The 18,364-nt window shown below is 37.5% G+C and overlaps 1 protein-coding gene across 1 annotated transcript in view; it reads left to right on the forward strand.

Moving 5' to 3' along the window:
• The window catches only part of MRC1 (mannose receptor C-type 1), a 101,549-nt gene that overhangs the window by 34,142 nt on the left and 49,043 nt on the right, over positions 1–18,364 (forward strand). The window contains exons 7-10 of the mRNA XM_044227011.1: positions 2,406–2,591; positions 10,796–10,953; positions 12,528–12,638; positions 18,196–18,311. Of these exons, the coding sequence (XP_044082946.1) occupies positions 2,406–2,591; positions 10,796–10,953; positions 12,528–12,638; positions 18,196–18,311 (571 nt within the window). The remainder of the gene's footprint in view (positions 1–2,405; positions 2,592–10,795; positions 10,954–12,527; positions 12,639–18,195; positions 18,312–18,364) is intronic.

Below are 18,364 nucleotides of genomic sequence, written 5' to 3' on the forward strand. Positions count from 1 at the left end.
TTCCCAGAAGTGGAGTTGCTGGACCAAAGAGTAGGTGTATTTTCAATTTTTTAAATATTTATTAACATATAATGTATTATTTGCCCCAGGTATAAAGGTCTGTATTTGCAATTTTAATAGAGATAGAAATGATCATGATCTCCAGTGGGTACAGACAATGGTCCTGGTTCTTGGGTTTGATGATATTATGACTGGAAACATGTGTCTGGGAGACCTAAATCATTTTGTACGTCATCTTCTCTATTCCTCCCATAGGAGAAAAAGTATAATTCTTTCTCCTTGGAAAAAGTCATACAATTCTCCTTCCGAAGACTTGGAATTACCATGTAGGGGGAGATGAGAGTGCTTTTTTAAATAGCTTCTCTGGTACAGGAAGCAGAATTCTGGAAATTAGCTTTGTTACTTAACTCCCAGTTTTGGGTTCCTCATCTGTAACAGAAAATATTAATACCTGTTTTGCCTGTGAAAATGTGTTCATACTGTCAAAATTTATAAAGTGATAGAATCAAATCAAATCAAATAAATTAGCCTAATTTATCTACTATCCCCCACCTCATTTTACTTGCTAACCTTCATTTGACATGGGGTTTTGAATTTCTCTGTATTTCCTGGATGAATCATTCTGGCTTATCTATAAATTCAAATAAATCACAGAGGAAAATCCTGTGAGAGTTAAAATTATGCAGTACACATGACTGGTGACCCCCTGGGGCAAGTGTTCTACCTTGAACCCTGTTGGTCCCTGCAATGCTACCCTGTTTGCCATAGTTCCTGGGATCCTAGAACCACATGACCCCCCAAACCACAAGTGGCCACTGAGAGCATGAAGCGGGGCTAATTTGACCTGAAATGTGCTCTAAGTGTGTAAAATGCATATGGCCTTTCCAAGACTTCCCACACAAATGAGTAAAAATATCTCGTGACTTCTTTTTTATTGATTACATGTTGAAATGATAATATTTGGGGTATACTGGGTTAAAGGAAATAAATTATTAAAATTAAATGTGCCTGTTTCTTTTTATTTTTATTTAACACAGCTGCCAGCAAATTTAAAACCATGTATGTGATTCTCATTCGTGACTTACATCGTATCTCTGTTAGACAGTATTGCTCCACAGGAATGAGAGATCTTTTCTGGCTGCCCCTTGGAACTTTTTTTCCTTGGCTGTCTTCATGTTTTAAGATATTTTTAAAGGTCACTGGTTCAGTTTTTGAAGGCCTCAGCACTTACTGACTTTATTTTCAGCATCCCAGGTAGCAAGATCAAAATATCCCACCAGAGGGCTCCAGAGATATAGTAATTTTTTTTTTCTTTAATGTAACGTAGAAGTGTAGAATATCTAAACTGTATTGAGGGCCTGGGATTTTTTAAGCATGTGCATGATTTCTACTATGATAATGCAGTGCCTGGTCATCATGGGTGACTGTTTACTTAACATGACTCCTGTAAACAGAGTCTGGGACTCAAACATGTGGCAGACAGTCCTGGTCTATACGGAAAAAGGGCTTTAAGGGATTCATTAAATAACACACATCTACCATACTGAACATATGCTAAGGTAGCATGCTGAGAACATTCACTACCAAACATGTATAAATTAACATTCATGTGGTTATAGAGTCTCTCTTTAAGCAAGGTGCATTGCTAACTTGCAGTTTGAAAGAGTATCGATAAATGGTAATGATAAGCTGTTGCATATCCAATATATTTTCTCGATCTACATTCATTACACCAGCCCTGTGCCAACCCCCATGCCAGTCCTAGGGCATACAAGGATAAATAACATGAGTTTCTGCCCTCAAATATCTTTCCTTTCCCTTTCGCCAGCTCAATACTATTACAGTTCATTTTTGCAACATAAAGTCACGATTTATGAGATTTAACCCTAACTCTTAGTAGCAATAATTAGGATGTTAGCCACTATTACTCATTGACTTAATAATAATTATTGTGGTATGTGTAATTTATATAACACTATCTTAAATGGTTTCTAGTCCAGAAGAACACAGTGAGGATAAATAGCTTTCTGTTGGTATTGCTATCAATATTGAAACGTTTTCACATATAGGGATCCTTTGGTTCCTGTCATGTGACTTGCCCAAGATCACATGACCTGTGGCAAATTCAAAACACTTCTGAATCTAAATCCCTTCGCTCTCAACAGTATCATATGCCATCTTGCAGGATCAAGCCAGAGGCCATGCAAAGGCACAGGTGGCCAGCTCATGCTCTGGTAGTTTCTGTGGGTTTTTAGTGACTCTTCTGCCTGCACCTAGTTTATCTTTTGTGAATATGCATGCCAAAAAAGAAAAATAAATATTACCTTTAAATGTTTACTATGAATTGTTTTGTGTATCAAATGATAGAAAATTTTGTTATAATTTTTAAAACTCTTTTTTCTCAGAAAGTGATGTGCCCACTAACTGTCCAAGTCAGTGGTGGCCATATGCTGGTCACTGCTACAAGATTCACAGAGAGGAGAAGAAAATCCAAAGAGATGCCTTGACTGCATGTCGGAAGGAAGGTGGCGATCTAGCCAGCATCCACAGCATTGAGGAATTTGACTTTATCATCTCCCAACTGGGATATGGTGAGAAATCTACAACAGTAATATACTTCCCTCTCTCCCCAACTCTCCATCCATCTCTGGAATTTAATCATTATCCATTTAATCACAAATGTTATGATTTAATAATTTTAATTTAATAAAATTAATGAGATTATTTACTGCATATAATAAATATTAATCATGTATAAAAAGTAAAAATTGTTTAGAAATTTAAAGAATTTTTAAAATATTTTATTTATTTATTTGAGAAAGAGAGAGAGAGAGAGCATGTGGGTGGGGGGCAAGAGAGAGAATCCCAAACAGATTCTTCACTAAGCATGGAGCCCAATGCAGGTCTTAATCCCAGGACTCAGAGATCATGACCTGAGCTGAAATCATGAGTTGAACACTGAACTGACTGATCCACCCAGGCATCCCAAAATTTAAAGAATTTTTATCCAAGAGATGATTTGACTTATTTTTCTTTTAATATGCAATCAATTGACAGTTTTAAAAATCTGATTTTTCTTAGGGTAAATACCCAGTAGTGCAATTGCTGGGTCGTAGGGTAGCTGGGGGGAGGGGGGTTGGGAAAGAGGGGTGGGATTATGGACATTGGGGAGGGTATGTGCTATGGTGAGTGCTGTGAAGTGTGTAAACCTGGCGATTCACAGACCTGTCTGGGGATAAAAATATATGTTTATAAAAAATTTTAAAAATCTGATTTTTCTCTATATAATCTGCATTCAGAGCATTCTACCTTAGATTTGTCAATAATACTCCATTTATTAGAAGTAGTGGTGGGTATGTATTTTCTTTTTTAATGCCATGTTTACTCTCACCAGAAACATCTCTAAATGAATCATCTCCTACTCCGGACTTTATTTTCTTTATTAACCTAGCTACTGCTGCTATGGTGTTGAGCAGTGGAAGAAATGGGATAGTTTATTGGGGTGGTTAGGTGTTGGCCTCCAACTTTTAAAGAAATGTATGCCTCAATTTTAGGTATGTAAAGATTCTAAAGAAAATGTACTGAACAAAATTTTGTAAAGGTTTCAAAAATCAGTTCTATCAAAAACAAAGCAAAGCAAAGCAAAGCAAAACAAACAAACCCCCAAAACAAAACCAGGGAAAAGGAGCTAGGAACAACTCCTCCCGGAGAAGAGGCAGACGAGGAGGAACAGAGCGCTAACTGGCAAGCAGGGGTACCTGCTGGTTAAATGATGATCATTTTCTGCTTCCCCCCGAGCCTGCTGACGAGCCGCAGCTGTTCATTTCCAGCCAGCAAAACAAGAGGAAATGGAGAGTGGTGATGGTGGGGACGGCTTCCTGATGTCTATTGCCTGAAAATTGATAGGAGTCAGGGTGGGGGGAGGAGGGGAGAAGAAAAATACAGTTGACAAATAGACGGGAATTAGCAGCGTAGTCGCAGAGAGCAGTTGCAAAGACCCCAAAACATCAGGGCATCTAACACTTGTGCCAAATGGGATTCTTTCTCTTCTGTGTACTTCCCTCGGTTTAATAGACCCTGATAATAGCCTGCGGCAGCCTGTAAACAATTTCTTGATGTTCTCGCTTACCCATTCTGGAGAATTCAGACCAGACGGTAATAATGTAAGCAGGACTGATGTGTCTGAATAATATCATGGCATACAAGTCACAATGCTTACAGCAGGTGATAAAGTTTGCAGATGAATCACTGGCGACCAGATTAGTTAAGGGGCTGTGGTGCCAAAGTGCAAAATTTTCTTTACTTTCTATAACATGTTACAGTAATAGGAAAAGCTGGTATGTTTATTGCTCTGGTTATATAAGGAAGTTGGCTGACAAAGGTAGCCTTTATTTATTTTTTATTGAAGTAATGATTCCACAACTGTGAAGTGATTACCACAATATACCTAGCTACCAATATTGACTATGGTCACCCTGCTGCGTATTCCATCTCCTCGACTTATTAATTTTATCACTGGAAGTTTGTACCTCTTTTTTAAAAAAGATTTTATTTATTTATTTGAGAAAGAGAGGGGAAAAAATGAGTGGGGGAGGGGCAGAGGAAAAGCAGACTCCCTGCTGAGTGGGGAGCCCGTCACAGGGCTTAATCCCAGGACCCTGAGATTGTGACCTAACACTTAACTGACTGAGCCACCCAAGTGCCCCTGAAGTTTCTATGTCTTGTTCCCCTCACCCATCTCACGTTAATACCTTGCTTTCTCCTTTACATCTAGCAACCACAAATCTATTCTATCTGTGGGTTTTGTTTTGTCTGTTCCTTTGTTTTGCTTTTTCGATTTCACATATAATTGAGATCAAATGGTATCTGTCTCTGTCTGACTTAGTTCACTGAGCATCATGTCCTCAAGGTCCATCCATGTCATTGTGAATGGAAAGATTTTATTCTTTTTTATGGCTTTATAGTATCCTAGTGTGTGTGTGTGTGTACAGATTGGAATATATATATGTGCAGTATCTTCTTCATTTATTCATCCATTGATAGACACTAAGGCTGTTTCTATATCTTGGCTGTTGTAGATTATGTTGCAATGAACATTGAGGGCGCATATGTCTTTTTAGTTAGTGTTTTTTTCCTTTGGATAAATGCTCAGAAGTGGAATCACTGTATCATATGGTAGTTCTATTTTTAATTCGTTGAGAAACCTCCATACTGTTTTCCAAGGTGGTGACACCAATTTATGCTCCTACCAACAGCACAGGAGGGTTCCCTTTTTTCCATGTTGCTGCCAATACTTGTTATTTCTTTTCCTTTTGATAATAGTCATTCTGGCAGGTGTTAAGTAATATTTCATTGTGGTTTTGATTTGTATTTCCCTGATGATTGTGGTTTTGAGCATCTTTTCATGTGTCTTTTAGCCATATGGATGTACTCTCTGGAAAAATGTCTATTCAGATCCTCTGCCTATTTTTAAATCGGATTTTTTTTTTGTTACTGAACTGTATGAATTCTTTACATAGTTTAGATATAAACCCTTAATGAATATACAGTTTGCAAATATCTTCTTCCATTCAGTAGGTTGTCTTTTCCTTTTGTTGATGCTTTCCTTTGTTATGCAGAAGCTTTTTAGGTTGATGTAGTCTTTTGTTTACTTTTGCTTTTGTTGCCATTGCCTTTGAGTCATATCTCATAACATACTGCCAAGAACAATGTCAAGGAACTTACTGCTTATATTTCTTCTCAGAGTTTTATGGCTTCCAGACCTATATTTAAGTCTTTACTTTGAATTAATTTGTGTGTATGGTTTAAGGTAGTGGCCCTGTTTCATTCTTTTGTAAGTGGCTTCCAGTTTTCCTAACAACATTTACTGAAGAGAGTATCCTTTCCTCATTGTATGCTTAGTATCTTTGCTGTAAATTAATTGACTATATATGTGTGGGTTTATTTCTGGGCTGTCTATTCTGTTCCACTGTTCTGTGTCTGCTTTTATGCAGATACCATGCTACTTTGATTATTTGGCTTTGTCATATAGTATGAAATCTGGGAGTGTGATACCGTCAGTTTTGTTCTTTCTCAAGATTCTTTGGCTATTTGGGGTCTTTTGTGGATCCATACAAATTTTAGGTTTGTTCTATTTCTGTGAAAAATGCCATTGATATTTTGATAGGGATTACATTGACTCTGTATATTGCTTTGGGTAACAGGGACACTTTTATAATATTAATTCTCCAATCCATGAGTATGGACTATCTATCTCTTTATTTGTGTTTTCTTCAATTTCTTTCATCAAGTCTTATAATTTTCAGTATAGAGGTCTTTTACTTTCTTGGTTAAATTATTCCTACGTATTTTATTGTTTTTAATGCAATTGAAAATGGGATTGTTTTCTTAATTTCTCTTTCTTATAGTTCATTGTTAGTATATAAAAAGGAAACAGTTTTATATACTGATTTTGTATCATGCAACTTTATTTAATTTGTTTACTAGTTTTAGCAGGTTTTTTTGGTGGATTCTTTAGGGTTGTCTATAAAATCATGTCATTGAAAATAGTGATAATTTTATTTCTTCCTTTCTAACTTAGATGCCTTTTATTTCTTATTTTTTCCTAAGTTCTGGCTAGGACTTCCAATATTATGTTGAGTAAAAATGGCAAAAGTGGTCATCTTTGCCTTTTTCCTATTCTTAAGGGAAAAGCTTCCAGCTTTCCACCATTGAATATGTTAGTTGTGGACTCACCATATATGGCCTTTATTATGTTAAGGTACATTCTGTCTATTCCCAATTGACTGATTTTATCATAAATAGATATTGATTTTGTCAATTACTTTTTCTGTCTCTATTGAGATGTTAATATGATTTATTTTATTTTTATTTTAGAGAGAGAGAGCAAGTGTAAATGGAGAAGGGGCAGAGGGAGAGTAAGAGTCTTTTTTTTTTTAAGTTTTTATTTAAGAGAGTGAGAGAGCACAAGCAGCAGGAACAGCAGAGGGAGAGGGAGAAGCAGGCTCCCCTCTGAGTAGGGAGCCTGATGTGGGACTCAATCCCAGGATCCTGGGATCATGAACCAAGCTGAAGGCAGATACTTAACCAACTGAGTCACCCAGGTGTCCTGAGAGAGAGAATCTTAAGCCTGTATTGCTATCAACTTCCCTCTTGAATGTTTTTGCTGAATCACATGGATTTTGGTATGTTTATTTATATTTCATTTTTCTAAAGGTATTTTTTGATTTCTTCTTTGATTTCTTCAGTGACTTATCGGTTGTATAGTAGCATTATTTATTTATTTATTTATTTATTTAGTAGCAGACTTTAAAATCACAACTTACATTGTGATTTTTCCAGTTTTCTTTTTGTAGTTGATTTCTGGTTTCATACCACTGTGTTTGTAAAAGAAGCTTGATACCATTTCAGCCTTCTTAGATTTATTGAGACTTATTTTGTGGCCTAGCATATGACCTATCTTGGAGAATATTCCTTGTGCACTTCAGAAGAATGTATATTTGGCTGTTTTGGGATGGAATGTTCTCTACATGTAAATTACTTATCTCTATTTCCTTAAGTTTTTTTTCTGGGATTTTTGTCTTGGATTTGTTTGTTTGGAACATATTCCTCTGTTTCCTCATTTTGTCTAACTCTCTGTGTTTGATTCCATGTGTCAGATGAAACAGCTATCTCTCTCAATCTTAGAATGGTGTCCCTATGTGAGCAGTGATCCTTACCATTTAACTTTGCGGTAGTCATTAGCTGTTTCTTGAATTGTTTCTCCAATTGTTTCAAACTTAATGGGGCCCAAAACATAGCCCCCCCTTACTGAAGCCCAGGACTCAAGGGGCATCCCTTGTGTAGGCTGTGCTTGGGAGAGCTGTGGAGAGGTGGAGTGCTGCCTGCTGTTTGTGGGGGGCTGCAATAGTGGCCTGGGGGGTGAGGCCCTCACCTGCCTCTGGCAGGGCTTCAGCATCAGTGTGGTGGGGTAGGCACTAGCTGGTTAGACTGACAGTGCAAAAATAGTGCCCACTGGTGCCGCCATTAGCAAACTAGAGCAAGAACGCAAAAATGAAATGGTGCCCTTTTGCAGTTTTCTCTAGAGATAGTTCCAGTAGACTCTTGCCCCTCTGACTTTTTTTTTTTTTTTTTTTTTGACAGAGAGAGAGATCACAAGTAGGCAGAGAGGGAGGCAGAGAGAGAGGGGGAAGCAGGATCTCTGCTGAGCAAAGAGTCCAATGTGGGGCTTGATTCCAGGACCCCGAGACCATGACCTGAGCCAAAGGCAGAGGCTTAACCCACTGAGCCACACAGGTGCCTCTGGCAGAATTTTTAAGATTAGCAAGTGAATCTCAATTGCATATGGTCTAGGGTCTTTCCAAACTGCTGCTTTTGCCCTGGGTCTTGGGGTGAGTGAGTCTGTATATCAGATCTTTAAGAGTAGAATCTCTATTCCCTAAGCCCTTTGGTTCTCTTGGATTTAAGACCCATTGGTTTTCAAAACTATATATTTTGGGGACTCATCTATAATACACATCCTGATAGGTGCCTGATGTGAGAAACCCCTCACTTGCTGGGAAGGAGGTCCACATTTATAAGACCCCTCCTGATGGTGGGTCACTACACCCTGGTAGGGTTTTTAGCCAGACTAGGTCTCTGCTTCTGTTACCCATCTCAGCATGGCCTTTTTATCCTTTGTTGAAGAGAAGTTGTTCAGCTAATTCTCAGGTTCCTTTCAGAGGGAATTGTTCCATATGTAGCTATAGATTTGTTGTAGGGTTAGTTCAGGGTCTTCTTACACAGCCATCTTGAACCACCTCTGACAAAGATTGCTTTAAAGTTCAACTTAAGAAATAATAAATTTTCACTAGGGAATATTCCCTTTTTTGATTATTGATAAAGCATATTTATTTAAAACAATGAAAATAATGCTGCTAAAGTTAAAAAAAAATTATAAAATTATTGTTTCTAAATAAAAAGCCTAGAGAAACTTTTTAGGTAGTTGAGATAGCATCTTTTAAAAATATTTTTATATTAATTGTGGAAATACAGTGGAGAAATTTGGACTTACACATGTAAGTTATGATTACTTCAAGTAAAACAGCTTCCCTAACCGACTCATAACAATTGAGCTAACAACTTTTTACACTCGTGTATTATATATTTTTATAGAGTCTACCTTGTGCTTAGGAATTACAAAAACTAGACAAAGGTGCACAATTTAGTGAGAAAAAATATTTATAGGGAACTCTTTTTTTTAAAAGATTTTATTTATTTATTTGACAGACAGAGATCACAAGTAGGCAGAGAGGCAGGCCAGAGACAGAGAGAAGGGGAACAGGCTCCCCACTGAGCAGAGAGTCTGATGTGGGGCTTGATCCCAGGACCCTGGGATTATGACCTGAGCTGAAGGCAGAGGCTTAACGACTGAGCCACCCAGGCACCCCATGGAACTCTTAATACTTTATTTTAATTGTGGGACCTGAGGGTTTAGGTTTTTATTAGTCTTGAACCTAAAGCCTGGAAGGACATGTGAGGTCATTTTGAAGCCTGTATTTGCTGCCCAAAAGATCATGATCTGCCATATTAAGTGAAAGGAAAAGGGGATCATCCTGGCAATGTCATTCATGCCTCATGGCACTGGAAACATCTGTTGGGGCTGGCAATGAGCCAACCAGGGACTTCTCCAAAAGCAAAGTTAAGTGACAACTTTTAGGAGGAAGAGATGAAACCATTTAGGGAAATTCCTATATAGTGTGGCATTTTCCTCATTTTCTACTACAACATCATCTTTATAATCCTTTGACAAGTAGTTTTATTTTTACCATTTAAAGAACATAAATCAGTCATTCATGATGAAATTTCCAATAGTACAAATTAAATAGATATTGAATTGTGTATTCTTTCATTTTATGAATTTGCAAATATTTATGTTTCTAGCTATGAAAACTTAGGCTTTAAATTTTGTCCCATTAGTTATAATACTTAGAATTTTTAGAATTCTAACTTCAGGTAAGGTCAGTAATCTTCATAGAATAAAACAAATGATCACATTTTATATCTGTACCTCGTTGTTTTTGTTTTAACTTTTATTTGTTATTTGAGTTTTTCTGCTATTTTCTGGTGAAAATGGTTACAGATTCATTTGTATTTATATACTAATAAATAAGTCCCAAATGTCAGGAGAGACAGCTCAAACCCTCAGTTTATGTATGTTCTCACTCCTATTATAGATATTGAGCTTTTTTGTGTGAGTTTTTTAAAATTTTATTTTATTTTTTTCAGTAGTCCAAGCAGATATTGAGTTTTAACAGAAACACCTAGAATGTTGTTAATCACAACACAGTAATAAAATAGAAGTGGTGTTTAATAATACTTTAAAACATTCATGAGATTTAATAATAGTCAAATAGAGTAATAGATAAGTTAGCTATCATATTTCTAACACTGTGAGTGCAGTTGTTATGGAAAATTATTTATAACAAAAAAGGAGCTTCACAAGATAGGGGATAATGAAGGACCAACTTCAGACTCATTTTACCACCTGCCAGGAGATATATTATACCCCCAAAATAAAAGAATAAAGTTGCATTCACAATGTAAATAGTACGTTGTGCAATTAAACTAATTTTGACAACATAAAATGTAGCTGACGTCTCAGATTAACACTCAAGAAGATGGTCTTTTATCTGTTATAATATTAAGGGAGTAGAACTTTTGTCAATAAAGCAGGGGACCTTCCTTTCCTGATAACCTCCTGATTTTTGGAAAGAAAACATATGTACATTACTTTTGTGTCTTTCTTCCTGTTTAGAGCCAAATGATGAGTTATGGATTGGCTTAAATGACATCAAGATTCAAATGTATTTTGAGTGGAGTGATGGGACCCCTGTCACATTTACTAAATGGCTCCGTGGGGAGCCAAGCCATGAAAACAATAGGCAGGAAGACTGCGTTGTAATGAAAGGCAAGGTAAGGCAACTTTATTTGCTGATATCTAGCAAAAGCCAGAGGGTATTTTTCTTCCTGCCTCACTCACTACACATCATCATTTAGACTGGTATTAGTCTAGGTGATCTATCTATATTTCAATTATTTAGCAAAGTCAAATTTTCAAGAGGACTACTAGAAAATCAACAGAGAGAAACTTTCAGTTCAAGGACGAAATTAACCAGTGACCCGTATTCATACTGTTCTTATGCTGAGTTCTAAAGGGCAATACAAAGAGCTTGGCTGAGCAAACGAGAGCTTTGGTTCTGTTTTGACTGGTTTCTCTGAGTTGATGTACTTAGGTCTGTTATGGATTCCACAATCTGCACTCTGTATTTGGAGGGTTACATATGTTATTTTAGGATACATGGAGATGTCACATGTGAAAAAACTGTGTCTATGTCCTATACATGACTTTAGTGACTGAAGAACATCATCAAATTATCTTTCGCTAATGGGTAATGAACATGGTGGTTGAGAGGCTGGGTTTTGATGCATGGCTTATTTTTGCATTTATAAGATGGGCATAATAACTGTACCCAGCTTAATGGTAGATATAAGGATGGAATGGGTTAATGCATATAACAAGCACAATGACTGACCCAAACCTAATGTTCAGTAGTTATAAGCTTCTGTTTCGTCATGGGGTTGTTTTCATTGTGATTAATTGAAAGCTTAAGAAAAAAGTAAGTGTTAACTATTGAAAGGGCAGGCCGAAGTGTGAAGGAAACCAGAAAGCATCATTCTTGTGAAGAACTGAAGGACAATATGGCCGAAAGCCCAGAGTTAGAAGGGTGGGTAAGAACACTAGCAACTGCTGAGGTGGAGAAAATATGCCTTTGTCCAGGAGTGGCAAGACCAATTTTTCAATTTAGAAATATTACTCTGGCTGAAGGTTGAGTACCAGATGGCCGTGGGCTGTTACTGAGTGAGAAATGAGGGGAATCAGAGGCAGACAATATGGAAAACATTTTTCAAGGTGGTTAGTAGTTTTGTGAAGGAGAAGAGAGGCCATTTTGACTTGAGGTCTCTAAGGAAGGGGGAGTAGGTGCCATCTGAAGCAGAGTGGGAGGTAGAGCCTTAGACCCAAGAGGACACTCATTAATATGAACTGGAAAAGGGAGGAGAGATGACTGGTTTCAGGTATGTTTTCGAGTTTGGTGTGTTGGGTGAGGGAATTTTCTGGATAACTTTCTATCTATTTGGTTAACTTGAAAACAGTCGACAGGAAAGGCTGCATGTAAACCTTCTTTTGGCATCACCACTTAAAGGCTGACAAGCTTTTTTAGTTTCTCTCTAGATTCTTCTACACAGTGGCAGGGATAGTTAAAATATAAAAACATATTGGGGAGCTTCAATCTCTTTCACATCTTTGTAGCCAGAACCACATTTGCTGTTGACTTATAAAATGTCAATTTACCTTTCCTTTCAGAGATGCCATTTTTCTCTTAACAATCTTTGTTTTTCTTTCCTGGGGCCCAATTACAAGAAAACTGCCTCAGAGTCAAATATCTGATAATCACTATTTTTTTTTTTTCTCTCTTTGCTTTCCACAGGATGGGTACTGGGCAGATCGGGCCTGCGAGCGGCCTCTTAACTACATCTGTAAGATGAAATCTCAAACCCAGCCCTCGGGAACAGTGGAAGTAGAACAGGGCTGCCAGAAAGTGAGTATAGAGCATGGACGATAAGTTCAGACCCGAAAATATTATGTGATCTCTTGGCTTTATTTTTTGGCGGTGAAGGTGCTTTATTATTGTCATAGGTAGCCAAGTGTTCCAGCTGTTTATATGTTCAGCAGGTTCTTGTTAGGGTTTGGTATCACTGTTCTTCCTGAAGGCCTCTTTGGGTGTTCTCTGCAGTTACCGTGGCTGCATGTGGTCAGCAGCAACTTTCAGAACGCCATGGGAATTCTCCTACCCCAATGGGGGAACAAGAATAGAGAATAAAACCACATGCCTGTGGAGCCTGGTAAGGGTAACAAGATTCAGGTGGGCTATGGTCATGGAAAATGGTCACTGAGGCCTTGGTAGCCAATGATCCTATGGGTGGTAGAAACATATCCAGTAGATAACTGTTAAGTTTCAGATAGCAAACTCTCGTGTCATTTTCTCCATTTATAAGAATGGCCTCCATTGAGGATGCTGCTTCTGGTGGGGATTCCTCCCAGGAGATCCCTTCAGCGGGAGGCAGATGAGACTAGCTGGTGGTAGCTGGCGGTGACCACGGAGTAAACCCACGCCAGCCATCTAAGCGTGTGTCATCCTTGCCTATACCTCGGTTCGTCGCCGCTCCCTGCATCTCTTTTAATACTCTGAGATTGAAGTAAAGGGTCTCTGTGAAATAATTTCTAACAGCAGAAAGAAACTCCAAAATACAGGGTGTATGTTTATCATTTTCCTGTTTAACTGCTGAGTTGCTTGTCTTCCTCTTTTTTCCTTTCTCACTTCTCTTGGATAAAAATAAAATAGAAACTAAATCTCTTTCCAAGCTCGTCATGTTGTGATCAGATCATCTTGTCACAAACACCAGAAGGCTGAGAGTTCATGGAACATAATTTAGGACTGTCCAAATAAATCATCAAGAAACATCGAGCAGACACAAAATCAGAGACCGTTAACGATATAGAGGATCTTTGTGATAATTGCAATCCCCCCTTTAATTTTTATGTTCTGGAAATTCAGCCCAGAGAAGCTATGACTGTCTTGGAATGACAGAAACAAGACTAGAATCCTGGCCCTGACCCACGTCGCACACTGAGACTACTGGGTTCACTGCCAGTGTGTTTACTTTTGCTTTGTCTAATCATATGGCTCTATGGGAGAGTGTGTATTATTGTAATTTTCTATAAATAAGAAATAATCTTTAAATGTGATTACTTCTATACAATAGATCAAAGTTTATATACATATAACAGTTATATAGATAATAAAAGTTATATATATATATATAAAATATGGTCTAGTAATTGTCATATCTATAATGTCTGTTAAATCCACTTTAATCATAGGGTGGTAGTAAGATAAATAAGATAATATCCATAACTGTTTGTTGAGTGAATTTATTATGCTGCCAATGATCTTAAAGGATAAACATTATGTTCCTAAGTAGACAGGAGGGGAAACTGAAGCTCAGAGACATTAAGTAATTTGGTCAGTTTAAAAATACCTCCTCTGGCTCAGAGGGCTGGGAAGACTCGAACATTGAACAACAACAAAAAAATCCATTCACTAGCAGAGAAAGATAACAAGACTGTTTCTTTTGTTTTTTTTTGTGGGTTTTTTTGTTTGTTTGTTTGTTTTTGTTTTTTTCCTGTCTGGGTATAGACACTTGGTGGTGTGGGGACATTTTTGAGAATTCAAAACCACAGGTATATTATACAGATGTAGGATTCAGTTTTCAATTCATTGCTACCTTTGTGGGCAATCTGGGGCAAAGTGGTCCTGAGTCTCTGAGATTCCAGGATGTCTGACAGATACAAATGTTAAGCTGTTTTACATAGAAGTTCCCTTTACCCAGCTGAGGAGTAATCCCCTGGATGAGTTTAAAATCTTGAAGTTAAAGAATCTACTACCAGGAACTTTAGATGGTGAGATTAATGAATGTGACATTCAAACGAATGTGTTTTTAAATACTTACAGAAATGAAATGTGAGTGTGGAACCCTGGACCAACCAAGTTTTCTTATCAAGTACTTCATTATGATTCACTTCCAAATATTTTTTATTTCCGTTAAGATTTCTTTGATCCTTGAATTTAGAAGTGTGTGTGTGTGTGTGTATGTGTGTGTGTGTGTGTGTGTGTGTTTGTGTGTGTGTGTTGATATTGGGTAGGGGTTTTGGTGGTAGTGATGGGAATTTTGTTTTTTAGTTTTTAAATAATTAGAAACTATTGATTTTAATTTCACTGTATTGTAATCATTAGTTGTGGTTATTGTTACTTGTTGAGGCTTTCTTCATGGTCTAATTCATAGTTTTGGTAAATTTTCAGTGGGGTTGAGCAGAATGACTTTTTTTGGTAATTTTATTTTTATTTTAATTATTTTTATTTTTTAAATAAACATATAATGTATTATTAGCCCCAGGGGTACAGGTCTGTGAATCGCCAGGTTTATACACTTCACAGCACTCAGCATAGCACATACCCTCCCTAATGTCCATAACCCCACCACCCTCTCCTGACCCCCCTCCCCCCAGCAACCCTCAGTTTGTTTTGTGAGATGAAGAGTCTCTTATGGTTTGTCTTGCGCCCAATCCCATCTTATTTCATTTATTCTTTTCTTACCCTCCAAACCCCCAATGTTGCATCTCTACTTCCTCATATCAGGGAGATCATATGATAATTTTCTTTCTCCGATTGACTTATTTTGCTAGGCATAATACCCTCTAGTTCCATCCACGTCATCAAAAATGGCATTTCATTTCTTTTGAAGGCTGCATAGTATTACATTGTATATATATATACCACCTCTTCTTTATCCATTCATCTGTTGATCAACATCTAGGTTCTTTCCATAGTTTGGCTATTGTGGACATTGCTGCTATAAACATTCGGGTGCATGTGCCCCTTTGGATCACTATGTTTGTATCTTTGGGGTAAATACCCAGTAGTGCAATTTCTGGGTCGCAGGGTAGCTCTATTTTCAACTTTTTGAGGAACCTTCATGCTGTTTTCCAGAGTGGTTGCACCAGCTTGCATTCCCACCAACAGTGTTGGAGGGTTCCCCTTTCTCCACATCCTCGCCAGTATCTGTCATTTCCTGACTTGTTAATTTTAGCCATTCTCACTGGTGTGAGGTGGTATCTCATTGTGGTTTTGATTTGTAAAACAGAATGACCTTTGATTGTTCAGTTCAGGTCTATATATGTTAACTAGAAAAAAACTTAACAATTTGTATTATTCAGATGTTCTATATTCTTAATATTCCTAATATTTTGTCTGCTCAAAAAATATTCTCCTTGCACTTCTGTCATCTTTTGTTTTATATACTTTGATCTGTGTTATATATACTTTGTATATACACTGTGTTAAATATACTTCGATCTTTGTTTTATTATACTTTGATACATAGGTCCTTTAATTATGTAATTATTTTCCTTATTCATAATGCTTTTTTTTAACCATAAGGTCAACTTTAAATAGTATCAGTATTGTCACAGAAGCTATCTTTTTCTTGGTATTTCCCTAGAATCTCTTTTTCCAACTAATTGTTTTTAATCATTCTATATCATGGAATGGTTCTTATAAATATGCATCTGCATTTTTACTTTTTATGTAATTTGAAGAACTCTGGCTTTTTATTGGCAAACACGAGTTTAGTTTTTTTGTTTTTTGTTTTTTTCTGCCTACTGATACATTTGCTTTTGTTTCTACCATCTTACTCTGAGCTCTATTTTATTTACTATTCTGATTTCTTTTCTCTCTTGTTTGTCCTTTCCTTCATTCCACTTGTCCTATTGAATGTTTTTGTGTTATTTTTAAGATTTTATTTATTTGAGAGAGAATGAGTGAGAGAGAGCACGAGAGAGGAGAAGGTCAGAAGGAGAAGCAGACTCCCCAAGGAGCTAGGAGCCCGATGTGGGACTCGATCCTGGAAGTCCAGGATCATGACCTGAGCTGCTCAACCAACTGAGCCACCCAGGTGCCCCTATTGAATGTTTTGATCCCATTTTCTTCCTCTACAGGTTTGGAAATAATACATTTCACTTTTTAAAATGGTTCAACTTAGGTTTTTTATTTTTTTTAAGATTTTATTTATTTATTTGAGAGAGAGAGAGTATGAGCAGTGGGGAGAGGTAGAGGGAAAAGCAGACTCCCTGCCAAGCAGAAAGCCTGATACAGGGCTTGATCCCTGGGACCCTGGGATCCTGACCTGAGCCGAAAGCAGACGGTTCACCAACTTGAGCCACCTAGGCATCCTTCAAAAGTCATAGTCTTAACATGATCTATGTTGTGGAAATATTTCTATTGTGTGGTTCTGCATTTTACTTTTCTGAGTGCCTAGGAATTTCTCCTTTTGTAGACCAAGATTTATTTTATGTTTTTGGCTGTGGAGTCTAATACAACGTGAATAGTGTCAAGTTGGGACCAGCACCCATCTCTGGCACAGAATCAGTATTTATTTTTAACAGAATGATTTCTTATTTCCCTGCACCTAGAACCCCAAGTGGATGACAAGAATCTACTATTGCCTGGTTTTGTGAATAGAGTTTTCTCACTTTCTTTTCCCAGAGGGACTTCCCTAATGGGTATCGTCTTTTTTTTTTTTTTTTTTTAAGATTTATATATTTGAGAGAGAGAGACAGAGAGAGGGCATGAGTAGGGGGAGGGGCAGAGAAAGAGAGAGAGGATCCTGAAGCAGACTCCTCAGTGAGCCTGGAGCCTGATGTGGGGCTCGATCCCAGGACCCTGAGATCGTGAATCATAAAATCAGGAGTCAGCCAATAATCTGACTGAGCCACTCGGGTGCCCCAGTGGGGATCATCTTTATGTAAGGACTTCAGCCCCACTTCCCTGCCTCAGGTAGACTGCTGGCCAAATACCCTCATTTGTATGGACATTAGTACCGTTGCCTCTAAAGTCTAGTACCCTAGTCTTGGTCTGATACATGACAGGACAATGACAGTCTTGGCTTGAGCATTTCCCATTCTAACGTTTTAGTTTTCTCTATGTTTTCGGTACCTGAAGATTACATCAAGTATGGATTTTTTTGTTTAACGTTATGTTTTTATTTAGCATTTCTGTGTATTTGAAGTATGGGAGAGGAACCATGCAGCATCATGTTGCCAGAAGTTTGCTAAGTATTCTCCCAGGACCAGATGACTCAGCTTTATGGTCACTATCTACTTTTGGCTTCAGTAGACCACTACTGGTGGTAGTGGTTAGCTACTCAGCAAACGATTTCCTGTGGCTCGCTATTCTAATACAGAAATCTTAGCCATTCTGTTCAGGTTCCTTAGTATGCATTTCACAAGTCACTTTTACTGGAAGATGTATCAGGAGGGGAGAGAATGAATACCCTGACCCCAGTTTTGTGTCATAAGAGGAACAATGTACTGCTATTTTCTTTATTCATATAAATATTTTTCATTGCATTTCAAATTTTCCGTATTTGTGTTCTCTACATACTTCTGTCATTTATCAATTTATGTTTCATGACAGAGCAATTATTAAAATAATATTATTTAATTAATATCCCTGATTATCTGCTTGATAACATTAATAGGGCTGGAAAAGACATGGCTTCTACTGCTATATGATTGGACACACACTTTCAACATTTATGGAAGCAAACCAAACCTGTATAAATGAGAAGGCTTATTTAACAACTGTTGAAGACAGGTATGCAACCACTTTAATTTTATTTGAATGTAGGTCAAATAATGAAATGTTTT

The sequence above is a fragment of the Neovison vison genome, chromosome 12 (genome assembly GCF_020171115.1).
Source record: "Neovison vison isolate M4711 chromosome 12, ASM_NN_V1, whole genome shotgun sequence".
In the NCBI taxonomy this organism is placed as follows: Eukaryota; Metazoa; Chordata; class Mammalia; order Carnivora; family Mustelidae; genus Neogale; species Neogale vison.